Source organism: Ochotona curzoniae, unplaced genomic scaffold (genome assembly GCF_017591425.1).
Source record: "Ochotona curzoniae isolate NIBS_2020 unplaced genomic scaffold, NIBS_Ocur_1.0 contig_883, whole genome shotgun sequence".
Classification (NCBI taxonomy): domain Eukaryota; kingdom Metazoa; phylum Chordata; class Mammalia; order Lagomorpha; family Ochotonidae; genus Ochotona; species Ochotona curzoniae.
Window position 1 is genome coordinate 68557739 of NW_024466599.1, and position 27190 is coordinate 68584928.

Below are 27190 nucleotides of genomic sequence, written 5' to 3' on the forward strand. Positions count from 1 at the left end.
CCGTCCACCCACTCCCCGGCGGCGGCCGCCTCCACGACTCACCGGCTCGCAGTGCCGCCGCTCGTCAGGCCGCGTCTCCGGGCGTTCAGTTCCCCACAGGCGACCGCATTCGATTCCTCCCCGCCACACGCACACGCACACGCCCCTCTCACACGCACAAATGTGAACTAGGGTGGTCGGCCACCAGAGCAGCCCGGACGGCGCTCCGGCTTCCGTAGGGAGGACGGCCCTCCCAGCCCCGGATGTTGATATTCCGCTGCCACCGGAAAGGGTGGCGGGCTGTCCGAGGGGGCGGGGGCGGCGTTGGCCGGTTCTCCGGAAGGAGACGTGGCGGCGGTTGGGCCCCCGGCTGCCCGGGCGCTCTCTCGTCCCGCCGCCTCCTCCTCCTCTCCGCTGAAGGCAGAGGGGGTTCGTGGCGGCGGCTGGAGAGAGCGGCGGCGGAGGATGGAGGCAGGAGGCGGCGGCGCGCGGAGCCTGGTCCCCGGCGGGCCGGTGTTACTGGTCCTCTGCGGCCTCCTGCAGGCGTCCGGCGGCGGCCGAGCGCTTCCCCCGCTCAGCGACGATATCCCTTTCCGAGTCAACTGGCCCGGCACCGAGTTCTCTCTGGTCAGTGCCTCCGCGAACCCTCGCAGCCATCTCTCCTCTTCCTGGCACTAAGGTTGCAGCCCCTATCCCACTCCGCAGGTTGTCTTTGCTTTTCTGTCCCCGCCTTTTCTCTCCCTCCCCCCCTAAAAAAGAAAAATGTCTCTGCAGGTGCTTCCCTTCTGCCACCCCACGCTGCCCCAGCCAAAGCTGCTTTTGCCCTGCGTTCGTTCATTCATTCACTGGGGCACATTGCACAGGTGGGCCCCTCACGCCAAGCACCTGGGCAGGCGGACGGTCTACCTGCTCTGCCCTCTTTAAATCCCGTCGCACTACACCGCCCTTCCCGACACTCCCACCGTGTGGCGGGAGCCCTTAGGGGAGCGCACCTCAGCCCTCGCTCCTCCAGCCGACTCCCCTGCCCTCACAGCCGGGCTGCACATCTTCCTCTCTCGAATTCACTCACCTTACACACACACTGCCCCAGGGGAGCTTTCGTACTTAAAAAAAAAAAAAGGTTCCAAAGAGAGCTGTTTGCCTTGTGACTTGGTAATGACCCTTACATTCAGAATATACAGTCTTGTTGTAGGACTGTTAGACCCAGAGAGTCTATGTGGGTTTCTTTTTCTTTTTTCTTTTTTTCTTTTTCCTTACACTACTAACGCATTTATAACCTCACGGCAATGAAAATTCTGTTCTAGTGGCGTCAACTGCTGAAAGATCTGGCTACCACGTATAGCCAATAAGATCATGATCTTACAGTAAGCGTAATTCATTTCTTTCCAAATTGAACTCCCAGAAGAAAAATATATATATAATTTTTCCAATTGTCTGCAGTCATTCCAGTTGGGAGATTATTTATTATATCATTCTGTTACTGCTTCATTGAGACATGAAGAAGTGACACCAAGATGTAAAAAGAGTAACCAGATTGTCATTTCCACATAGCTTTGTACGTGCACAGATGTTAATCTTTTGCTTGCATTGTGTTTCACACCTGTTTCGGTTCTCCACTGCTTGCCATGTTCTCTGTTCTGGTTGTTCAATGACTCTGTAGTTTATCTAGGTAAATATTTATCTGCAAGGTCAAGTTTACATTTGTATTAATGCCATTAAATACTGATAAACAACGGTGAAATACCTACATGCAATTTTTGTTAGAAAGTAAATATCATGTAAGCTGACTTGCGGTGAGTGAGAATATTTCGGATGAATATGATAAATATTGAGAGAATGTCATCATTAAATTTTTTTACTCTTGGACCTGTGTTGGTTTTTTTGTTTGTTTTATTTGTTTTAATTAAAACATGCTTGCATGCATCCCCAAAATCTAGCAGACTATTAGCGAATTACTAAAATTAGCTTTTTTTGGTTACTGTTCGCAGACTATAAGCAGATTACTGACATTGGCATTTTTGGTTACTACCAAATCCTAACGTAGTTTTCTTTCTGTCACCAGTGATTGTTAATAAGAGAAATGAATAAAGATTCCAGCCTTGTTAACCTTTCACTGATCTGTAAATTACATTTTGTAGGTTTGTATCTCATTACTTTTTTTTTAAAGATTTATTTATTTTTATTACAAAGTCAGATATACAGGAAGGAGGAGAGACAGAGAGGAAGATCTTCTGTCTGATGGTTCACTCCCTAAGTGAGCACAACGGCTAGGGCTGTGCCAATCTGAAGCTAGGAACCAGGAACCTCTTCCGGGTCTCCCACAGGGGTGCAGGGTCCCAAGGCTTTGGGCCGTCCTTGACTGCTTTCCCAGGCCACAAGCAGGGAGCTGGATGGGAAGTGGAGCTGCTGGAATTAGAACCGGCGCCCATATGGGATCCCGGGGCATTCAAGGCCAGGACTTTAGCCGCTAGGCCACGCCACCAGGTCCAGGTATCTCATTACTTTTATTTTGCAATAACTTAATCTAAAATACAAACACTTAATGATTTGGGGAGGAATTTTTTTATTTAAATAATTTTGAAAAAAAAAAACAATGTTTTTTGTGAATCAGCAAAAACCATCTATGGTCATCATGGAAAAGTCTTTTAATTTTTTTGTTTAAATACTTCTGTAATCTTACATCTGCTTTCAGAGTTTGACACCACTGTCCTCACCTGACAGTGCCATTTTTTCTTTTTTCTAATGATCCAGTTGGTTAGACTTTTATATAGAGCAGGTATATGAATTGGTAGGACAAGACCCTTTGTCTCTCTACCACCTGAAATTGCAAGACACTAGAAGATCTGGAATTTTTTTTTTTTTTTTTTACTTTAAAACTCTGCTCTAAATCATCTTCTTATACAGATATCTCAAAAAAATTGTAATCTCTTACAGTCTATTTTTCATTTATTCAAAAGAGTATTAAGAACCAAAACATTTTAGAGTGTAACAAGTTAATAATTCTGATATTCTTTCTTTGCCGCTTTTTAAAATCACTGTTTTGCTTTAGGGTGTATGTTTTCCTTCTGAAGTATCATCTCTGTGTCATTGAAGCAGTCAGTTACTCCTTCGGTTACAGAGTTGATGAATTCCACCAAGTTTAACCACAACATAAACTGAGTTTTATGTCTACTTCTGTTGCTACTAAAGACTATTCATACTAAAAACCATTACTAAGCAGTACACTTGGGAGGAATGCTAATTTCATTGTTTATAATGTATCAGTTACTTGTATAATGCCAGGTTGTATCACCAAGTCTGTTTTGCAGCCTCTCCAGAGACCATCTCATCTCTCATTTTCTAATAGTCTTAATTCCTGAAGGTAATAGCAAATATTGTGAATTTCACCTGTGCCTAAGACATTTCTTAAGTTCTTTAACCTGGTCCCCTACTCTCTCAGTGGGTGTTCACCTTAGCAGTTAGCATATATGTACTACACATAGGAATACCTACATTCAATTTCTGTGTAAGATTTATTTATGTGTATTGGAAAGTCAGATATATAGAGAGGAGAGACAGAGAGATCGTCCTTTTGCTGGTTCCCTCCCCAAACAGCCGCAACGGCTGGAGCTGAACTGAGCTGATCCAAAGCCAGGAGCTTCTTCTGAGTCTCCCACACAGTGCAGGGTCTCAAGGCTTTGGGTAATCCTCTACTGGTTTCCCAGACTGCAATGCAAGCAGGGCGCTTGATGGAAAGTGAAGCAGCTGGGATATGAACCGGCCCCCGATGGGATCCCAGCACGTGCAAAACGAGGATGCTCTGCTGGGCACTGGAATCAGTTTCTAACCCCAGCTTCCTGCCAGTTCAGGAAGGAAACAGTGATGGTTCAGGTAATTGGGTTTCTGACACTCAGGTGGGAGATACAGACTGTGTGCTTGAGTTCATCCTGGGCTTGGCCACAAAGGCATTTGGGGAATGAACCAGCAAATAGAGCTTGCTCTCTTGTGTGCTTACTCACTCACTCCTTTTAAATTAAAAAATAATCCCTTAATAGTTTTATGTTAAAATTTCATGTTAGGAGCAAAGATGCTGGAAAGGACAGGTACCTCTCAGGGTGCCAAGGTTCCATATCGGCGCAGGCACTGATTCCAGTGTCCTGCTAATGCATATTCCCTGAGGCAGCAGCTGAGTGCTGGGGGGACTTGAGTCTGTCACCCAAGTAGGAGTCCTAGATTTGATTCCCAGTTCTGCCTCAGCCTTTCTGGTATATGGGAAATGAACTGACAGTGGGCAGGGCTCTCTGTGTCCATCTGTACTTCTTACTCTCTGGATCCCTGCCTCTCAGTTTTAAAAAAGAATAATTTTTATATGAAATCATTAGTATCTCATAATGAAAATATCTTAGTTACAAGAAATTTTGTTCTGTATTTCTGCACATTCAGATTATTTTATTAACATAACAAAATCAGAAAAAGGCATTTTAGTAGGTCAAAAATATTTTAAAGAGAATTATTGTTTAAAGAGATATATTTAGGGAGTCACAGTTACACAGAGAAAGAGAAAGAGAGAGAAACAGATCTGTCATCCACTAATTCATTCCCCAGATGATTGCATTAGCCTGGGCTGGGCTAGTCTGAAGCCAAGAGCTTCTTCCATGTCTCCCACATGGGTAACAGGAGCCCCAAAACTTGGCCCATCTGGATGTTCCGAAGGCGTTAGCAAGGAGGTGGAATGGAAGTGTGGAGTAGATAAGACATGAACTGGAATTCATATGGGATACCAGCATCCCAGGCAGTGGCTTTACCCACTCTTCTACAACACTGGCCCCCAAAGTATTTAAACTTTAGAAGTCACAAAAGATTACTTTTTCCAGTGATTTTTATAAATTGTGTTAAATTGTATCTGTGATCCCTGTAAGTAGCTCACAATTTCACATAAAATTGTATTTGGTCTGTTTTATTGAAAGTCTTGGTTCAAGAAGTGACTTTGATGCAGGAGTTTCTCTTCTTTGCTGTGATTTTAGCAACTCATTTTTTCCTATCCTTAGTATTGTAGTGAACATCTTTAATTGAAATGTAACTTTTTACTTTTTTAAAAGATATTCTTATTTGAAAGGCAGAGTTAAAACAGAAAAGGGCCTGGCGTGATAGTGTAGTGGTTAAAATCCTTGCTTTGAACGCATCGGCAGCTCTGCTTCCCATCCAGCTCTCTGCTTGTGGCCTGGGAAAGCAGTCAAGGACGGCCCAAAGCCTTGGGACCCTGCACCTGTGTGGGAGACTTGAAAGAAAGTTCCTGGTTCCTGGCTTCAGATTGTATTAGCTCCAGCCATTGCCGTCACTTGGGGAGTGAACCATCAGACAGAAGATTTTCCTCTCTGTCTCTTCTCCTCTCTGTATATCTGCCTGTTCAATAAAAGAATCTTTAAAAAAAGAGAGAGACAAAGAGATCTTCTATCGGCTAGTTCAGTCCCCAGATGGCCAGAACTGGGCCAGTCCAGAGCCAGGAGCTTGTTCCAGGTCTCCCATGTGGGCGAAAGCACCCAGACGCTTGGGCCGTCTTCTGTTGCTTCCCCAGCCCATTGAAAGGAAGCTGGATTCGAAGTGGAACAGCTGGGACTTGAACTGGCACTCATATGGAATGCTATCACCACTGAGAGAGACTTAAAGTGCAATGCAATGATGCTGGCCCCTGTGGTAAACTTTGTAGTAAATGATGCTCTGGAACTCTACTTTTAACATCAAGAACTTGACGTTTAAATCATAAGCTACTGTCTGCCTTCACTACAGAATAGGAATTATTTGACAAGATTGCAGGCCAAATTCTTGGCACAACTCAGTACATGTTTCTATGAATATCTTCATGTTAAATTTGACCTCGGGTAACTGGATTCCTGCCAGTTGCTGGGCAATCTGAACTGAATCCCTCCCTCCCAGCTTCGCCTTACCTAAGTTGTTGCAGGCATCAGGGGAGTGAACCAGCAGTTAACAACTTGTTTTGTCTCTCTGCCTTTCCAAATAAAGTCAACTGCAATGGATTCTTATTTGTACACAGAAATTACTATTAGACTTAACAAGTAGGAGTGAGTGTTGTGGTGCAGCTGCTGATTAGAATGCCTGCCTGCTGTGTCATATTGCCAATTTGAGTTCCAGAAACAGCTTCCGAACCAGCTTCCTTCTAATACACCTGGGAGGGCAGCAGATGACAACGTGGGTACTTGTGTCTTGTCACCCATCTAGGAGATTGGGTAGGGTTCTAGGTTTCTTGCCCAGCCCTGATTGTTGAAGCCACCATGGCATGATCCAGCAGATGAAAGATTGTTTCTATCATGCATACACATACAGACTCTCTCCTTTTCAAATAAAGCTTTAAAGAAAACCAAGAAAAAAATAAGTATATCCCGTGATAGAATATCTTCATTGCCTCTTAATTGGTATTTTAGATATACTTTTGCATTATTACTATTTTTCTTATATTCCAAACCTTATTTTGCTTATTTTTTAAAATACGTTTGTAATGTCAGAAAAAAGTCTGTCTTGATTTTGTCATTAAAAAAAAAAAATTACTGGGGATAGCACAGTGGTTTAGCCTGTGGCACTGGTGTCCCATTTGGGCACCGGTTCATGTCTCAGCTGCTCCACTTCCCTTCCAGCTCCCTGCTTATGACCTGGGAAAGCAATAGAGGATGGCCCAAAGCCTTAGGACCCTGCACCCCATGTGGGAGATCCTGAAGAAGCTCTGGACTCCTGGCATCACACCTGCCCAGCTCTGACCATTGTAATGACCGGGGAATAAACCACAGTGTGGAAGATCTATCTCTTCTCTCTCTCATCTCCGGCCTTCAAGTAAAATAAATACATCTTTCTTTTAAAATAAATACATTGCAGAGAAGATTTAGAGTGGGTTGGAGTTGTGGCACCAAGAGCTAAACTGCAACCTGCGATAGCACTATCGCCTGTCAGAGTATACCATGTGAGTCCTGGTTGCTCTGCTTACAATCCAGCTCCCAGCTAATGTGATTGGTGGGGCAGAAGATTATGCCCCCAAGTTCTTGGTTTCTTGCCACCCACATGCGAAACAATGATTGCGTTCTGGCTCCTGGCTTCTGTTTGGACTAGCCAGCCCCAGCCATTGTGGTCATCTGTGGAGTGAACCAACAGATAGAAGATCTCTGTCTCTGTATCTCTGTCTCTGCCTTTCAAGTAAGTAAGAGGATTCTGAGAATTTATCTTAGTAAGAGATGACTTCAAAGAGATGATGGGGCAGGATGAAGGATATGCCAATTACCCTAATTGGATCATTACACAGTGTATACCTGAATCAAAACTTGACAATATATACAATTAGTGCATGCCAACCAAAATATTTACTAAAGAACAAAAACGTGCAGAATATTTTTCCCGCCTTTGAAAATACGTATTTTAAAAAATCTCTTAATAGTTTGAAGAGTTTTCTTCTTATCTAGGATTATATGATGATAACAGTTTAACTGAAGAAAGTAATATATATTTTTGTTGTTTTCTAGCCCACAACTGGAGTTTTATATAAAGAAGATAATTATGTCATCATGACAACTACACATAAAGAAAAATATAAATGTATACTTCCCCTTGTGACAAGTGGAGATGAGGTAAGTTTTTAGACCATGTTTGATAATTCCTTTCACTGAACAGTTTAACTACATGAATGAAAACAAAATTGAGTATCAGGTTTCTCAGTAACCTTGTTTTAGGTTGAAAGTATTAACTCATTATTCTTAAATTCTTTGATAAAATAGCATCCAATTATTAATTTTTTTGAGATCTGTTTATTTGAAAGGCAGTGTAAGAGGGAAAACCAGAAAGATCTTTCATCCACAGGTTCACTACTGAGGTGCCCACAGCAGCCAGGACTAGATCAGGGCAAAGTCTAGAACTTCATTTGACAGGAGCCCAAGTACTGGGGCTACTGCCTTCCTACACGCATTAGCTGAGGCTGGATTGAAATTAAAGTGGCCAGAACTGGAACTGACACTCCTATGTGGGGTGGTAGCATAATACACAATGCCTTAACCCACTGTACCACAAGGCCGCCATTCCCAATTATTAATATTGGGAATGAAAGTCAAATTGTAGGTTTGCTTTCTCTTATAAACATGAGGGTTTTAAAACAAAATACAGGGGGCCCGGTGTGGTGGCCTAATGGCGAAAATCCTTGCCTTGAAGCACCAGGATCCCATATGGCCACCAGCTTTAATCCTGGCAGCTCCACTTCCCATCCAGTTCCCTGCTTGTGGCCAGGGAAAGCAGTAGAGGACAGCCAAAAAGCCTTGGGACTCTGCTTCTATATCCAGGACCCAGAAGAAGATCCTCGCTCCATATTCATTCAGCTCCAGCCGTTGCAGCCACTTAAGGAGTGAACTAGCAAATGGAAGATCTTTCTCCCTGTCTCTCCTTCTCTCTATAAATCTGATCTGCCTTTCCAATAAGACTAAAATTTTTAAAATGTTTAAAGAATACAATTTTTAATATGACATTTTTATAGAGAATGAATTTTATTTAAAACACATAGAGAAAGAGATTTTCATCAGCTCATTCCCTCCCCACATGTCTACAACTGTTAGGGCTGGAGTAGACTAAAGCCAAAAGCCCAGAGCTCAGTGCAGGTCGCCCAGTGGCCGTGGCTCCCTTAGCACTTGCTGCTGCCTACCAGGATGCTTAGCAGCGGAAAGCTGAATCTCAAACCTAGGGATTCCGACTTAGCTTGTGTCATTTTTTTTCCTTAAAATAACCACATTTTATTCATCCTTCAAGGACATGACTTCTTTGAAGTTGATACAGGAAGGCAGCATGGACAAATGAAGGTGTCACCAGCCAAGAGGAGGCCATGGTGTAGGCTGCCATCAGCAATGGAACCTTGAGCTAATTTGAAACTCATTTTCCCTACTCAAAAATGTTACTAAGGCAATTGCATGTTTTCGTGATTGTAAAGTAGAAATATTAGACTTAGTGCTTAGGTTTTCTTCAGGTTTGAAATCTGAGATGATTATTTCATTTTGTTTTAAACTTTGATTAAAGTACACACACATAACCATATACCTTATGTGGTGTTTAAGTCTGAAAGATTTAAAAAACAAAGAAAATTGAAATGTACCTTAAAATTTCCCAATATATTCTAAAAGACTAAGCTGTTCTAAAGTTTTCGTAGTTTTAACTTCATTAGTTGAGAGCATTTTAAAATTCTGAAATGCATTTATAAGATTTGTTCAAGAAACTATTACCTAAAAACTTTTTAAGAGAAAATAGAAGGACCAACATTGTGGCATAATAGGCTAAGCCTCCACCTATGGCATCAGCATCTCACATGAACACCAGGTTGTGTCCTGGCTTCTCCACTTTTAACCTAGCACCTGCTTATGGCTGGGAAAGGAGTGCAGGGTGGCTCAAGGCTTTGCCCCGTACCCATGTGGGAGACACAGAAGAAGCACCTGTTCCTGACTTCACCTCAGCTCAGCTCTGGCAATTGTGGCCATTTGGGAAGTGAATCAGTGGTGGAGGAGCTCTCTCTCTGTCCTTTTCTCTGTAACTGTCTTTCAAATAAAAATTAATCTTTTTTTTAAGATTTATTTTATTTTCACTGGAAAGGCGGATATACAGAGAGGAGAGACAGAGAGGAAGATCTTCCGTCTGATAATTCACTCCCCAAGTGAGCACAACGGCCGATGCTATGCCGGTCCGAAGCCTGGAGCCTCTTCCGGGTCTCCCACACGGGTGCAGGGTCCCAAAGCTTTGGACCATCCTCGACTGCTTTCCTGGGCCACAGGCAGGGAGCTGGAAGGGAAGCGGGGCTGCCGGGATTAGAACCAGTGCCCATATGGGATCCCGGGCGTGCAAGGCGAGGACCTTAACCACTGCGCCATCGCACCAGGCCCTAAAAATTAATCTTTTAAAAAAGAGAGAGTGGAGGAAAGTAGAATGAGGACTATGCATGATTGTTCTGTGGCTTCATATTTTATACTTAAATTCATTTGAGAAAAGTGGGATACCATAACTTCTTGTTAAAAGTTTCGACTTTGTCCTCTTTTATTTCCAAGTATTTTGACTTGGCCAATGACTTATATTCAAACAGCACATTTGGTAAGTTCTCGAAAACTTGTGACCATTAAACTCCAGTTCTTTCTTAGGAAGAAGAAAAGGATTACAAAGGCCCTAATCCGCGAGAGCTTTTGGAACCACTATTTAAACAAAGCAGTTGTTCCTACAGAGTATGTATTTTATGTTTATTGAATAACTAGAAAATAACTTTCCAGCAGCCAGTACAACCTTGAACTTACTTTTGTATTTCTTCTGATTATGTTGAATAGCATTTTTAAGTTAGGAATTAAATGTAGGTTGCTGCTTCGTAGCATTTTGTTTATTTTGATATCTGTATTTTATATGCAACAGATACACACCATTTAACCTGCTCTGTTTTTCAATTCAAAACAAAGCTTCCTAACACAATATAATTTTATTTAAAGGTGTTAATTGTTATTTATGTTTATACAGACTTCAAAAATATTCTAGGCGTATTTCCTTCACAAAATTGTCACATACAAGTATGAATAAACAATACATTTCACATTTTCCTAAGGCATAATTGTGTCAGTTAATGAAAACTTACCCAAAATCTTAGGGACAATGTACTCAACTACTTAAAATACCAAAAATAATCCACCTAAATTATGTTGAAATGCGTCCATCTTTCTTAGATCGAGTCCTATTGGACTTATGAAGTATGTCATGGGAAACACATTCGGCAATACCATGAAGAAAAAGAAACTGGTCAGGTATGTTTTTTTTCTTCAAAATATAAAGTGAGGAGCATTGTAAGTTTAATAATGAGATTAATCATTGAAAATTGTATTCTTTAACATGTATTTATGTTGCATGAAAGGTGCCAGTACAAAGAAATGTTAAGGAGATGGGAACGCTATTGGACCTTAATTAGATCAGTATGGGTGGTGTATATGCATTGAAATATCACATTGTACTCTATAGTTATGTACAATTATTATGTTAATTAAGAAAAAATATATATATATGTTTGCAAAATACTCAATTTACTTTTTTTTTTAAATACAGAAAATAAATATCCATGAGTACTACCTGGGAAATATGTTGGCCAAGAACCTTCTGTCAGAGAAAGGTTAGTCTCTGTACAATAATTTGATGGTAATGCTGATGCGTTGTATATATGTTAAAATTGGAATTTAAGATAATTTCTTGGAGAGTGTCAGTTTTCAAACACTTAAATGGATTTCTTAACTGTCCCTTTGGGTTACAGTTAATAAAACCTTTAAAAAGGTTCATCTATTTATTTATTCAAAAGTCAGGGTTACAGAGAGAAAAGGAGAGACAGAAGGAGAGAGTACAAGATTTTCTGTCCACTGGTTCACTCCCCAGATGACCACAACTGCCAAGGGCAGGCCAGACCAAAGCCAGGAACTTCATCCAGTGATCCCCTCCCTGTGTGTGCTGGAGTCCTAGCGCTTGGCCCATCTTCTGCAGCTTTTCCCAAGCCATTGTCAGGGCAGCTGGGATTTGAATCATCACCCACATAGGATGGCAGCATTACAGGCTGCAGCTTAAACCACTGTGCCACAACACCTATGGCCAGTCCTAAGAAAAATCTTTTGAAGAAATCTGTTTTCATTCTTTTCTGCCTTGGAAAACATTAATTTTTTGTGCTACTATTACAGTTTTTAAACTCTGATAGAATATACATGTTAATGTCATATATTTATATAATTACTGTTCATGTTTGGTTTGAGCAAAGCTCTTATATATGAAAATAGATATATTGCTCATATGATGAAATAGTTTTATTAATCTGTATTGGTAGAACTAGCCAACTAATTTAAGATGAAACTTCTCTTAAGAAAAGTTTTTAGAAATCTCTTGAAAGAAATAAATTTTTAAGTCTCTTCAGAGAGAGTAAAAAAAAACTGCATTGATTACGACACTGGTAAGACATTGCATTGCACAGTGGGATACCTGAGTTCAGTTCCCAGCCGAACTCCTGGTTTCACCTCCTGCTGATCCCAGAAGTGTTAGGTTCCTGTGTAAGATCAAAATTGAGCTCCCTGTTCCTGGCTCTGGCCCAGTAACTGCAGGCTTTGGCAAATGCAGCATTATATGAGAGTTTCTCTTCTGTCTCTCTCTGTCTCCATCTCTGCTTTTCAAAGAAAGAAGAAAAAAAACATTTAAAACTTTGGAGGTGGACGTCTTGGCATGGTGTATTAAGTTACCACTTGAGACACCTGCATCCTGTATCAGCGTGTCTTGTGTGAGTCCTGACTGATGAGCTCCCAGTCCAGCTTCACGTTAAGGTGATCCTGGGAAGCAACAGGTCATGGCTCAGGTGATTGAGGCTGCTGGCTTCGGTCCGGTCCAGTGTTGGCTCTTAGGGGCATTTACAGAGCGGACCAGCACATGCAACAGGTTTCTCCCTCTCTTTGTGTGTCATTCTGCCTTTCAAATGAAAATAAACTTAACAAAAAAAAAAAGGAGAGATTTATTCATTTTTATTGGAAAGGCAGCTGTATAGAGAGAAGGAGACAGAGTGGATTTTCCATCTGCTGGTTCATTCCCCAAATGGCCGCAACAGCTGGAGCTGAGCCAATCCAAAGCCGGGAGCTGGGAGTCTCTTCCAGGTCGGCCACAAAGATGCAGGGTACCAAGGCTTTGGGCCATCCTCTACTGCTTTCCCAGGCCACAAGCAGGGAGCTGGATGGGAAGCAGAGCTGCCGACACAAACCAGTGCCCAGATAGGATCCTGGTGGTTGCATGGTGAGGCTTTAGCCACTAGGCCATCGTGCCAGGCCCAAAAATAAACTTTTAAGAACATTTCAAAAGAGAATGGTTGTGGCAAGGTTTTTTGCATGCAATAAAGTATTTCTAAGGGGAAAGATATAATGATAAAATTTGGTGTCCTTTGATACATAATCATTTTGAGGTTAGTGAGATACAATTATGTGTTTTGGTCTCCTTTATAGCTTTAAGGTTTAAAGGTAGTCAATAACTTATCCATTTGTGTCTGTCCCATGCATTTTTGGGGACTTTTCTTTTATTCCACAGAACGAGAAGCAGAGGAAAAGGAAAAGTCAAACGAGGCAAGTGCTAAATGTTGATTTTTTTAACTCAAAATTTATTGTTAATGAAGTATGAATTTATGCAACTTAATTGACAGGATATAGCTTTCTGTTCTTCATCTAAAACATCAAAGGATTGAGACAAAAATTTACAACGTATTCTTTCTGAAAAAAAAATGTTAAAATATGATCCTTCTATTTACTGTTAAAGTAACACCTGAATAAAAGGATATGTTGATGTGTGTCTGGAAGAGATCCTGGATAGCATTGTGCTTCTGTGCTTAGCAGTGATTTCTTCTGTTTGGTTTTGGAAAGAATTCTAGCAGCAGTTTTTACATTTTTCTCTTATCTGGTCCTGTTGATGAGACAGAGGAAGTGCATTGTAAATAAGAAGCCATCAGACTGCAAGCATCTTACAAGAAGGCACATTCATCTCTTCAGCTCATAGTATAGAACGCTCAGCAGTTCATAAATATATACTGAATAAGTGAATAAATAATAAACTAAGATAATTTTTTAGAAAGAAATGATTCCTTAAGAAGCCTAATCATAATTATTAAATACCTATGTAGTTCAAGGAGCACTCTCTGAATCCTATGACTTTCCAAACTTTATATAGTGTCTTGATAGAGAATATTTCATGATACTTTTCTTTAAAGGTGAAGTGAAATGGCAGAATCCTTAAAAATCGCTTAAAGGAACCCTTGTAACAATTGTAAAAGAGTGGCTTTGGGAGAACTTAAACTATATAGCATTGCTATTTTAAAAGATTTTAATTTTAAAGACTACCTTCAAGATAAAATATTTATTTACTGTGACTTGAAGGATAGCTAGATGGAACACAATGTATAAAATGACAAAGAAAGAGAAAGAAAAGGATAAGGGGAAAAACTAGCATTTCTTGAGCCCCAGTGTATAAGCCAGACACTGCCAGGTGTGTAGCAAAAGTTAATGTTTTATTCTACCAACAACCTGAGATTACTTATCATTCTGCTTGTATTAATGGCAAAAAAAAAAAAGATCAGTCATACTACTAAATTCAATTTGTCTTTAAACTTGGGATGTTTCTGATTTCATATGTGAGTATAAAAATAGTAAACCAGAAAATATCAAATTATCTTTTCCTGAAGCATTTATTTTTCACCTGTCATCGAGAGGGGACCAAAGTGGTAAGAGATTGCTGCCTCCAAAGAGCTTGCTCAGAGACATGATGAAACACATCTTTGTAAAATACTAACATTATATTTTTCTTGTGTTTGTTTAGACAAAAGTGTGGGAGTTAATTTCTTGATAATCAATGCCAGATCATGTTATTCCTCCATTCTTTGGAAATTTCTTAATTTGTCTTTTGCTGGCCTTGAATAGAATTTGATATGTAAGAGTTCAAAGTTCTATGGTGTTATTATTAATAACAAAGACCAAGCATATTGATAAAGCCAGTACTGTTTTTAGAAGATTAGAGTTATATTACATAGCCCCACTTTTTGACAAGTCAACCTTGAGGTTTGTAGACCTAAGACACTTATTTACTAAGAATTCAGGGAAGAATGCCCTAAAAAGTCCTGTTTAGTAAAGGCTTGGTATTTAGCCTTAGTTTCTTACATTAGAAATGTTGGGGAAATTTCATATTAATCATGATTTTAATAATCCTTTACAGAAATGTACATTAACTTAATTAAGTAGCAAGTAATAATTTTCCTTTGTATTAAAGAAGTTCTGAAAAGACCGACTGATATTTGCTCAAACTCAGGAATCTGTACTGGAAGAAGAGCTTAAATACACAAATGTTACCTTTCCACTTATAGATAAAATATAGTTCTCTTCCCTTCACAATAATAAGTGTTTCTCCCTTTCTAATAAAAAGTCTGTCTTACACTCTTTTTCTTTTTTAAGATTCCCACTAAAAATATCGAAGGTCAGATGACACCCTACTACCCAGTGGGAATGGGAAACGGTACACCTTGTAGCTTGAAACAGAACCGGCCCAGATCAAGTACTGTGATGTACATATGTCATCCTGAATCTAAGCATGAAATTCTCTCAGTAGCTGAAGTTACAACTTGTGAATATGAAGTTGTCATTTTGACACCACTCTTGTGCAGTCATCCTAAATATAGGTAGGATGTGCATTTAATATTTTAAACATGAAATGCACACATGCCTTGAAGTGTGCTATTCTCAGCTAGAATGTTTTGTTTTCCTGAATAGGTTCAGAGCATCTCCTGTGAATGACATATTTTGCCAGTCACTGCCAGGCTCGCCATTTAAGCCCCTCACTCTGAGACAGTTGGAGCAGCAGGAAGAAATATTAAGGGTGCCTTTTAGGAGAAGTAAAGAGGTATGAGTATTATTCATTGGAAATTTCTAAATGCTTCATTTTCCAAATTTCAAAGCATATATCAACATTTAAAATTTCTGTAGTATTGTAGTGGTTTATTTTATTGACTCAAATATTAAAATCTACTTCTCATTGTTTTTTATTCTTTTGTTTACTACTTCTCAGAAGCATATTAACATTCTTGTATACTCACAGCTTCATAATATCAGTTTCATAATATAATGCACATCTTGTACATTATAGTCAGTTACATTTTTACGTGGTTGATTCAGCTAAACCTTGTAAGACTACAGATCCATCTCCACTTCTTTATTCTTCACCTCACTGCTGTGCTTCCAGCCACTTCTCTGTACTGCTTCCCCTTTTGATGTAATGTCTTCCCACGTGTCTGCGGCAGGGACACCACCTGGCACAGTCCAACAGTCTCCTGCTCGTCATTGTTCCTGCTTCATGTTTGTAACCTCTCTAATGCCTTCAAGCACTCTGCTGGTCCCCGTTGACAAAATCTGAGTCCGTTTTGCTAGTTCTTTCCTTATACCTAGCCCTGATTGTTTTCTAAGACAATTAGTCTTCTACATGTTTTTTAAGCAGTACTGTCTGTAGTTCTAGAACTCATTATCTCCAAGTCCCAAAAACTGTTCTCACAAATCTCCTTTCTAGTCTTCCTTTGCAGCTGATAAAATGCTTTCTTTTAATGAACATTTGATTATGTATTTAATCCTTTGATAGTTAACATGTTCTACACCTCAAGATAAAAACCATTATTTATGCAATAAAAACCCATTTCTGATCTAGCTTCAGCATCATCTTCCATTGCCATTCCTTGTCTTTATTTGAGGAACAGATGGACAGAGCTCCCATGTACTGGCTTATTGTCCAGTGCCCACAACATCCAGTTCTTCCATGTGGGTGGCAAAGATCCAAATACCTGAGCCTCCCAGGCTGCTCATTAGCTGGAATCAGAGCCAGGGTCAATGTTGTGATATAGCAAGTTAGGCTGCTGCTTGTAGTTGCCAGCATTCCCATATTGGAGTGCCAGTTCAAGACTAAGCTATTCCATTTTGGAAGGGCAGGTATACAGAGAGAAGGAGAGATAGAAAGATTTTCCATCTGCTGGGTCACTCCCCAGGTGGCTGCAATGGTTGGAACTGAGCTGATCTGAATCAGGAGCTTCTTTCGGGTGTTCCACAAAGGTGCAGGGTCCCAAGGCTTTGGGACATCCTTGATTGCTTTCCCAGGACACAAGCAGAGAGCTGGAAGACAGGTGGAGCAGCCAGTATACAAACTGGTGCCCATATGGGATCTTGGCTCATGCAAAGTGAGGACTTTGGCCACTAGGCTACCACGCCCTGCCCAGCTATTCCACTTTGAATCCAACTTCCTGATCATGTGCCTAAGAAGTACGTGGTCCCTGCCACCCATGTGAGAAAACTAGACAGAGTTCCACGTTCCTCCAGTATGATTCAATATGATTCAGCCACAATTGTTGCTGCCATTTAGAGAGTAAACCACAGATAGAAGATGTCTTTTTATTCCCTCTGTCTGCCATTCTGCCTGTCACATAAATAAACAGATCTTTTAGAAAGAGAAAATAAGTACATGAAACCCAGTTACGACAATATGGAATGTGGGCATTCCATACCAGCATCCTAACTACCAAGCAAAATGCCCTGTGCCTTTCCCATCCCTTTAAAAAAGTGCATAGCTGTGAGGTTTGGCACAGCAATGTAGCAGGCTAATCCTCTGTCTGTGGCACCAGCATTCCATATTGGTGCCAGTTCACTTCCATCCAGCTCCCTACTAATTTCTTGGGAAAGCAGTAGAAGATGGCCCAAGCCCTTATACGCCTGCAGCCATGTGGAAGACCTGGAAGAAGCTCCTGGCTCCCACCTTCAGACTTGCCAGCCTCTAGCCATTTTGGCCAAATGAGGAGTGAATCAATGGATGGAAGATCTTCCTCTCTGTCGCTCCTCCTTTCTATATATCTGACTTTGCAATAAAAATAAAAATAAACCTTTTAAAAAAAGAATAATGAGAATATATGAAATAGAAGTTATCTATGTTCAGGATGGTCACTGTACTTCTTACTATAGTGGAAATATTTGTTTAAAGTTTTCTCTATAATGTTAAACATTCCAAAATCTTTAATTTATTTGTTTGTTTACATAGAGAGGTTTTATTTGTGTAGTGAACAAGTGAATGGAAAGGGAAAAGCACTTCCCCCAGGAGATCCAGAGTGATGGTCCTCTTGAAAGGAGAGAGGGAGAGACAACCACAGTCCATTTTGCAAGCATACATTAAGAACAGGAGGATAGTTTTTATTTTCAAAGTGTTCTGGTTTATACATAACTTGAGGCAAGTGTGTTGCCGCATGTTAACTCACCACTTGGGACCCCTGTACCCCATATCAGTGGCAGCTAACATGCTTTTGATCTAGCTCCCTGCTAATGCTCAGGGGAGACTGGATGACAGCCCAAGTGCTTAGATTCCTGACACACGGATGACACAGATGTAATTCCTGGCTCCTGGCTTCAGCCTGGCCTGGCCAGAGCTGCCATGGGCGCCTGGGGAGTGAATCAATCAGTAAATAGAAGATCTCCCTCTTCTCTCTCACACTCACTCACTCTCAAGTTAATCTACCTTCAAATTAATACGTAAATCCTTAAAAAAATAATAGTAACAATGGAAGCTAGATCTGGCAAAAAAAAAAAAAAAAAAAGATTAAGTGTGGCATGAAAGCCTTGAAACGTTTTCTGTTTAATTTTAGGAAGATCTGCAGTCAACTAAAGAAGAAAAATTTCCAGCAATCCACAAACCCATTGCTATTGGCTCTCAGCCAATGCTCACTGTCGGAACAACTCACATATCCAAGCTGACAGACGACCAGCTCATTAAAGAGTTCCTTAGTGGTTCTTACTGCTTTCATGGGGTAAGATGGAACTTTTTCATTTAAATATTTACTTTATCACTTATTTTACTCAATGGGTATTAGCCATACTGGAAAAAATTTTCTCTCTAGAGAAATGACAGATCCTGTCTTTCCCCATGGACATTTTTCTCTGCCTTCTTACACTACCACCTCTGTATACTCTAACCCATGGTCGCTGTGTTCTCCTCACTCACCGGGTAAAACTTGACCTTTTCTCTGGCAGTTGTCATGATTCTGGTTGATCACTGGTGTGGGCATCTGATTGCATAGCCTGTGTTTTCGCTATGTAACTATCACATTTAAAACTTAAGCTAATATCTCCCTTTACAGAGGTAAAATTTTGTCCCTGTTTATTGACACACTGACAAGTAGACTTGTCATTCCATTTTATTTTACCAAAGCAAGACAACAGCTTCTCTACCATTTTTTTTATTTCTCAGGAATTTAAATTTTCAACCATATAATTACGATGATCTATAATTACATATATTTTCATCCTGTCACATAGCAGTATTTAATCTGGCCCAAATTCCATTCTCTATGCATAACCTGATCTGTTTATTTCGTTTAGGGTGTTGGTTGGTGGAAATATGAATTCTGCTATGGAAAACATGTACATCAATATCATGAGGTATACAACAGCATTTATGTATTATTCTGTCACTAGGTAGATTAAAGTTCTCAAAATCTTTTGTGGAAAAGGAGGAAAGTTGGTATTACTTTCAATTATGAGATGATGTTCATATGGAATACAGTCAGGTAGGTGGTATTAAGCCTCTGCTTCAAATCCAACTTCCTGTTCATGTGCCTGGGAGTATCAGATAATGGCTCAGGTGCTTGGAAAACTCAATGGAGTTCCTGGTTCCTGTCTTTGGCCTGGTCCCAACCACAGCTCGCTCGCTCTCTCTCTCTCTCTCTGTGTCATACCACCTTTCAAATAAATAAAGTACATCTTAAAAATATTTAAAGAAAAAAAATGCTTCTCCGTTCCGTATCTGTTCAAGAACTTTCAGTCTAGTTGCTGATAAAATGTTTACTATCTTTTTCTCCCATTAAACAAAAAGTGCCACTTGGGTAGTGGCCTTGCCTGTTTGATTTATCATTCAGGGGTTTTATTTCTAGTGAGGCGTATATTTGTGACCAACATGGTTGTCTAGCTTTAAATATGAAAGAAGGAAAGGATGGCAGACGAAGAGGTAGAAAGGGGTGAAAGGGAGAAAGTGCACATATAAGATAGTGTGGTTAGTATTTGATTTCTTGGCAGAGTGCGTGTGTGTGTGTGTGTGTGTGTGTGTGTGTGTGTGTGTGTATATATGTATATACACACATATACATATATACATATACACACACCTACACATTTGGTACAAGGAGAACTTTAATCTGCTGGTCACTCCCTAAATGAGTGCAGCATCTGGACCTGGGGGCCAAGGCCCAGATCAGGTACCCCATGTGAGCAGCAGAACCCCAAACACTACCATCATCATTGCCTACCAGCATTTGGATTAACAGGACACTGAAGTCAGGAACGGAGCTGCGTGTCAAACCCAGGCACTCCTGTATGAGATTTAGGTGTGTTAACCAGGCTCCTAATTATTAGGCTAAATGCTGGCCCTCACCAGAAAGTTCTAAAATGAAAGTAAGCATGGAGGGGTGGGGTGGGGGGAATCCAGCATGTTAGTCTAGTGGCTAAAGTCCTCACCCTGCATGGGCCAGGATCTCATATGGGCACCAGTTCATGTCCTGGCTGCTTTACTTTTCATCCAGCTTCCTGCTTATGGCCTGAGAAGGCAGTGGAGGACAGCCCAAGGCCTCGGGACCCTGTACCTGGCTCCTGGCTTAGATCGCCTCAGCTCCCCTTGGCTGTTGTAGCAATTTGGGGAGTGAATCAACGAATGCAAGATCTTTCTCTCTGTGTCTCCTTCTCTCTGTAAATCTATGTTTGCAATGAAAATAAATAAACAAAAATTTTTTTTAAAGTAAGCATGGGATCAAAAAAGCAGTATTAAAATCACTTGAAGTTTTTCATCTGAAAAGAGCAGAGAAGATAGGCAGCCAAGCATAGTCAGCCCCATTTTGTATTGCTATGGCAGAACACCACAGATGGTAATTTGTAATCTAATGCAGCATGTGGTAGAGGCTGCCCCACTGTGTTATCCTATAGGGGAGGAGGAGAGGGCGTAAGAGATTAAACACACAGTCTCAGGCCCTCGGAAAGTCAGCAGCAGTCAACTCCAGAACAGGAGCCTTCCTAGGCTGAACACCTCCCATGAGGTCCTGCTTATGCTCCCGTCGCATGCTTTTGGGAGTGACACATTCACACCGTAGCAGAGATACAGGCCAGCTATTTAACTGAGAATCATAGTGATATATGGTTGTATTATCTAGATTATCAAAGAGAGACTCAATTGGCAGTTGAGTGTACTGAAAATACAAGTAAAATTGTTTTTTTGTTTTGTTTTTATTTTTTTTTATTGATTACATTGCATTATGTGACACAGTTTTCTAGGCACTGGGATTCCCCCCACCCCTCTTCATTCCCCACCCCCCCATGGTGGATTCCTCCACCGGTACAAGTAAAATTGTGTGTCAAGTAAAAAAGATCTCCAGGAAAGAATTGACACAACTTACAGATGTAAGAGAGAAAAGAAGTAGAAATAGTAGTCAGAAATAATCTATAGCCAGACTGACTAGAAGTGAGTTGCTTTATTTGGAAAAGCACAAATGGAGAAAATAATGAATTGAAGTATCTACTTGTTGAACGTAACTAACATCATTATGCGGAAATGTAGATAGTAAGTATACAGATGAAAATAAAAGCTATGGCTTCTCAGAGGGTCAGGAAAACAGCACAAATGCCTGTTGGTGGTGTCACACATACATTATCACAGATGATTTTTTTCATGATTTAGGACAAGGATAGTGGGAAAACCTCTGTGGTTGTGGGGACATGGAACCAAGAAGAGCACATTGAATGGGCCAAGAAGAATACTGCCAGAGCCTACCACCTTCAGGACGACGGCACCCAGACCGTCAGGTAACAGTGAGCTTCATCTGTCTCTGGATTTGATGAGTAAAGTATTTAATACTTAGAATTTAAACACTTAAACCTGTATAGAACTCCCCCCACCTCCCAACTAGGGACATCTTTCAGATTAGTTTTCTGGGGCAGACAGCGTGATCTAACAAGTAAAAGCATTTTATGGAATCAGGCTGCTTGGACTCAAATGCTGGCTCTTTGCTTATTACAAATTACATGTTTTTTAAGCCTCACTTTACTGGTTGGTATTTGTGTCCCAGGATTCTGCTCACATTTAAATGACACAGTTCGTGGGCAGGATAGTATCTTGCAATGGTATGCAGTTAACTTTGCTTCTCTAACCATGGTTGTAGTACGTTGCTGAGAATGGCAATGGTGTTGGTAGCAAAAGCTCAGTTCTCTCACAGCCAAAGCCATCTTAAGCATTGGCCTCTTTCATGTGTAACCTTGACCTTTATACTTTAGTTAAGTGTTAAATACAGTTGGGCATTTCTCTTTGCTACTTAGCCTTTGTGTTGTTATGCTTAAAAATAGTTGGACAGGGCCCAGTGCGGTAGCGTAGCGGTTAAAGTCCTCACCTTGAACACACCGGGATCCCATATGGTCGCCGGTTCTAATCCAGGCAGCCCTGCTTCCCATCCAGCTCCTGCTTGTGACCTGGGAAAGCAGTCGAGGACAACCCAAAGCTTTGGCAACCTGCACCTGTGTGGGAGACCGGGAAGAGCTCCTGGCTCCTGGCTTTGGATTGGCGCAGCTCCAGCCATGGTGGCCACCTGGGGAGTGAACCATCAGAAGGAAGATCTCCCTCTCTGTCTCTCCTCCTCTCTGTATATCTGCCTTTCCAATAAAATAATTTTTTTAAGAAAATTAGTTGGACAATAGCTTATTTTGTTTTATCTTTTTCAAAAATTGATTTATTGAAGAGGCACAGTTCACAGAGAGGGACAGAGAGAGAAGGAGATCTTCCACTCGCTGGTCCCTCACCCCCCACCCATGGCCACAACAGCCAAGGCTGCGTCAGACCCAAGGCAGGAGCCAGGGACTGCATCTCTCACTTGAGCGGCAATGGCCTAAGTACTTGGACCACCTTCTGCTGCTTCCATAGGCCATTAGCAGCAGGGAGCTGGATCAGAAGTAGAGCAGCCAGGACCTGAGCCAGCACTCATGTGGAATGCCAGCAGCCTTACCTTCTGTGCCACAATGCCAACTCCAATAGTAAGCTTTTTTTTTAAAGATTTATTTTTATTATTTTTTCATTGGAAAGGCGGAAATAAAGAGAGGAGAGACAGAGAGGAAGATCTTCCGTCCGATGATTCACTCCCCAAGTGAGCACAACGGGCCGATACTATGCCGATCCGAAGCCAGGAGCCTCTTCCTGGTCTCCCACGCAGGTGCAGGGTCCCAAAGCTTTGGGCCGTCCTCGACTGCTTTCCCGGGCCACAACAGTAAGCTTTTTTAAAAAATTACTTTGGGCAGTGCCTTGGCATAGTTAACCAAGCCTCCACCTGTGGTACCTTCCATCCCATTTGGACACCAGTTTGTGTCCCAACTCGGTCCACCTCTGAACCAACTCCCTGCTTGCAGCTTGGGAAAGCAGCAGAGCACGGCCCCTGCGCCCACATAGGAGCCCTGGAAGATGCTGCTGGCTTCAGATCAGCTCAAGCCCAGTCTTTGTGGCCACTGGGGAGTAAGCCATTAGATGGGAGAGCTCTGTCTCCCTCACCACCCTCGCTGCCCCACCTCTCCTTCTCTCTGTACTCTGCCTTTCAAATAAAAATTAAACTTTTTTTTTTTTTGAAAAATGACTTTACCTTTCTTTGGGCCCATATGGGTTTCTTTTGTTATAACAAAATTAAACCAATCTCACTTCTCAGATACTCTCTTGCCCTGTGAATTTTAAATTATTCATTCCTTTCAGTGTTAATTTTGAGCTTCCAAAGACAGACGGTATTGAGATTGTTTTCAGCATGTGCTGACTTTTCTGAAATTTAACAAAATTAAAAGAAAGATATGAGCCCAGCACAGTAGCCTGGTAGCTAAAGTCCTCTCCTTGCATGTTCCGGGATCCCATTTGGGCCAGTACATGTCCTGGCTGCTCCACTTCCCTTCCAGCTCCCTGCTTGTGGCCTGAGACAGCAGTCAAGGACGCCCCAAAGCCTTGGGACCCTGCACCTGTGTGGGGGACCCAGAAGAAGCTCCTGGTTCCTGGCTTTGGACCAGCTCAACTTTCTCAGCTCCAGCTATTGAGGCCACATGAGAAGTGAACCACCAGATGGAAGATCTTTCTCTCTTTCTCTCCTCTCTGTAAATCTGGTTTTCCAATAAAAACAAGTAAATCTTAAAAAAAAAAAAAAAATAGGCATTTACATTTACAATAAGCAGAATGATTTCTTTTTTTTTTTTTTTTAATTTGTTGGAAAAGCAGAGAGGGAAACGTGACTCTCCCTGGTTCGCTGCCCACGTGTCTGAAAGCAGTGTGTCTCCCACGTGGCTGGCAGAGACCAAATCCGGAGCCCATCACTGGCTGCCCACCACCGAGGTGCACACGTGAGCAGGAACCTCAGTCAGAACTGCAGCTGGGCCTGGGACCCAATCACTGCCATGTGGATACAGCGCCCCCAGGTGGTGACTTACCTGCTGAGCTCAGCATCTATCCTCAGGCTGGTTTTTCTGACACTTGTGCAAGGCAGTATCAAAAAGTTCATGGAAAATGGAAGTTAAACACTAATGTATATACATATTCTCCATGAACTTTTTAAAGCCCCAAAGTTTATATGTCGTATGAAAACAGTTTATAGCATCATATGCAATAATGCTAAAGCGTAAAAATATGAGACCAACAGAATTAAAACTTTTAATACTGTTCATTTGAGATTTATAGTTTGACCTAGATTTTGAATTTTGTATTTCTACAGCACATTATTGTAATGACATTAACTTGAAGGAGGACAAAACAGAATTACTGTATGAAACAAGCAATGTATGTGACTGTGGCAACAAATAACTTTGAAACAACTTTTTGTAACTATTTGTATGCAAATAAATAATATGCTAGTTGAAGTCATTATTATTAATTTTAAGCCAGTAGAAAATATCTTTTAACTAATACTCTATAGAATCTTTAAGACTCTTTCACATATAACCTAAAATACATTTTTATGAAAGAATATATTTTGAAAGAACTTTTGAGAAAATATCTTTTTTAAGGTTTATTTTTGCTTATTTGAAAGGCAGAGTTGCAGAGGAGGAGAGAAAGATCTTCTATCCCCTCGTTCACTTCCCAGATGGCCAGAGTGGCAGGGCTGGGCCAGGCCGAAGCCAGGAGCCCTGAGCTTCCTCCAGATCTCCCACAGGGCTGCAGGAGCCCAAACACTTGGACTATCCTTTGCTGCTTTCCCAGGCACACTAGCAGTGACGTTATTTTAGATTAGTATAATAAGGCTTGTGTGTTTCTCTTCATCAGGATGGTGTCCCATTTTTATGGGAATGGAGACATTTGTGATATAACTGACAAGCCAAGACAGGTGACAGTAAAGCTAAAGTAAGTGAACCCTCGTGTCATGCAATATGCCTTTCTGTTTTACCTGTTTCCTGTGGGCCAAATAAATTAATTATGAATAAGTGTCAAGTGAATTATTAAATTATACAAAGCCTAAATGTATAGGATTTTTATAGTTTAAGAGGAAAATTATTGGAAGTAATCTTACTTTGTATGATCTGGGCAATCCCTTACAAGTGTGTCTTTTAGGTGTAAAGAGTCTGATTCTCCTCACGCCGTTACTGTATATATGCTAGAGCCGCACTCTTGTCAGTATATTCTTGGGGTAAGTTAAAAAATGTTGTTTTTGTCCAAACTTAAAATTTTAGCGTTATATCTAGAAGGGATTGTCAGTAATCTTTCCTCTACAACTTAATAGAACTCCCATCCCACTTTTGTAATGGCTAACATGTTTTTATTGGTGTGTAATTTATATAAATTAAAATGAACAAATCTTAAATGTTGAGTTTAATGGATATTAATAACTTTATATCCCTGTGTAACTGTCACCCAAAACAGAGTATCTGGCTCACATTTCTCTTTGCAAACACTCCTTACCCCCTCACAATCTACAAAACAGTATCACCCTGTTTTTGGATGCCATACAAATGAAAAGATACTATACATAGTTCTTGCCTGGCCTTTTTGACTCAGTTTTGAGACTCAACCATGTTGTTGCATGCGTCAGTGCTTCATTTTGTTTTTATTGCTCATTTATATTTTTATATGAGTATACTAAATATGCTTTTCTATTTATCTGGATGTTTGTTTCAGAGTATTCTGAATAGGCTAAACTACAATTTTTTTAAGCATTTTTGTTTTGCTTGTATGTTTTCATTTCTCTTGGACAAATGAATAGGAAAACTGCTGAGTCACAGAACTTTTGCCTTGAGTTCTGCAAAGTAGTGGTACCATTCTGCATTGCCTGTAGCGCTGTGTGAGCATGCAAGACACCAGGCTTCCACACCCAGCATTTGATCATACATGTGGTCAGTGAAAAGCCAAGTGACAGAAATGGAAGCACTGACAAAAAGATGTTCAAGCCACTCTGCAACTGGCTACACTTTTTTTTATTTACTTTTATGGCAATATTATCCTAAGAAATTTTTAGTATTCCAAGTCATGAAAATATTCTCCTGCATTTCTTTCTAGAGACTTTGTGGTCCTGCCTTGGATGGCCCAGGCCTAAATGTGATTTCTCTGTTCATGCAGCTTGGAACTCAGTGAGCTTCTTGGTTTTGAGGGTTCAAAATTTAATTTCAGCAATTATCAAAGATTGTCTTCTGCCCCATGTTTCTCATCTTCATTTCTGAGACTCCAGTTAATCCTATTACATTGAAATTGTCTCTCAACCTAAGATTATTTTATTCACAACTTTTTTCCTTTGTTCCAGTTGGGTAACATGTTAATTGTCTCCAGATATACTGATTATTTTCCATTCTGTGCTCATTCCATTGAATGAATTAATCTCATATTTTTCATCTGCAATATTTCTATTCGATTCTTATGTGTTTCTTTTATCTGCTGAAATTCCTATCTAATCTCTTATTTTTTTAATTTCTTTATAAAAAATACTTATTTTTATTAGATTTACAAAGAGAAGGATAGACAGAGAAAAAGATCTTCCATTGCAGGTCCCTGTGACTCTTCCTTTCAAATAAATTAAATAAATCTTTATGATAAATAAATAAAGTATACATCAAAGACATTAAGTGAAGGAGTTCCATTTCACACCTATCTGATATTTCTTATCAGTGAAAAAATGTTATTTAGAAAGCTTTGAGTTTGTAGAAATTATGTTAGGTGGTAGATCCAAAACAAGGACTCATACATACTCAGCAGATGTCTTCATCGAACAGTAAGGATTCAACTTAACAATTTCTTAATGACTTGTGCTTTTTTTTAGGTTGAATCTCCAGTGATCTGTAAAATCTTAGATACAGCAGATGAAAATGGACTTCTTTCTCTTCCCAACTGAAGGCTATGAACACTGGGGGAACCGGATCATTGCGAGTCAAGATGGTCTCTGTCTGACCATATGGCTCATAGAGTTCTAAGCCATTGGACCTCATCTGAAGGATCATATAAAAGGACTCTCAACCACTTTGTGAATGTATATGTGTATATAAGAGGTTATTGATAAACTAAGGCTACATTTTTCTCACCTTTTTTCATCTTTTGTTGTGTGTTTTGAACTGTTTTTTTTTCTTTGCTTGAATAATGTGATTCTGAAATAAATCTTATCCAAGCAATATGGAGTCCAGCCTATTCAGATGTC

The 27190-nt window shown here is 40.6% G+C and overlaps 2 protein-coding genes across 5 annotated transcripts in view; one reads left to right on the top strand and one right to left on the bottom strand.

Annotated features, from left to right (window-relative positions):
• The window catches only part of ASB3 (ankyrin repeat and SOCS box containing 3), a 92279-nt gene extending 92077 nt beyond the window's left edge, over nt 1-202 (bottom strand). The window contains exon 1 of the mRNA XM_040993738.1: nt 43-202. The gene's annotated coding sequence lies outside the window, so the exon portion shown is untranslated. The remainder of the gene's footprint in view (nt 1-42) is intronic.
• Nucleotides 183-27180, top strand: ERLEC1 (endoplasmic reticulum lectin 1). Of its 4 annotated transcripts, none has more exons than XM_040993747.1 (14): nt 183-606; nt 7482-7586; nt 10119-10199; nt 10686-10763; nt 11059-11122; nt 13054-13088; nt 14961-15184; nt 15276-15405; nt 18173-18334; nt 18906-18965; nt 21247-21371; nt 24838-24915; nt 25123-25198; nt 26819-27180. In XM_040993747.1, exons 1-14 carry the CDS (start codon nt 445-447, stop codon nt 26888-26890), a joined length of 1452 nt encoding a protein of 483 aa, XP_040849681.1. In that variant the 5' UTR covers nt 183-444; the 3' UTR covers nt 26891-27180. The 4 variants fall into 4 exon arrangements, with proteins under 4 accessions (XP_040849681.1, XP_040849682.1, XP_040849683.1 ...); XM_040993750.1 differs by lacking the exon at nt 183-606 and adding an exon at nt 1266-1343; XM_040993748.1 differs by lacking the exon at nt 24838-24915 and having other exon boundaries at nt 293-606.
• The last annotated feature ends 10 nt before the right edge of the window (nt 27181-27190 follow it).

Excerpts from the sequence above, each read along its gene's own strand:
- ERLEC1 (XM_040993747.1), top strand. The coding sequence starts at position 445 with ATGGAGGCAGGAGGCGGCGGCGCGCGGAGCCTGGTCCCCGGCGGGCCG. Across the intron at positions 10,200-10,685 it reads AAAGCAGTTGTTCCTACAGA|ATCGAGTCCTATTGGACTTA; the intron begins GTATGTATTTTA and ends CATCTTTCTTAG. Across the intron at positions 10,764-11,058 it reads AAGAAAAAGAAACTGGTCAG|AAAATAAATATCCATGAGTA; the intron begins GTATGTTTTTTT and ends TTTTAAATACAG.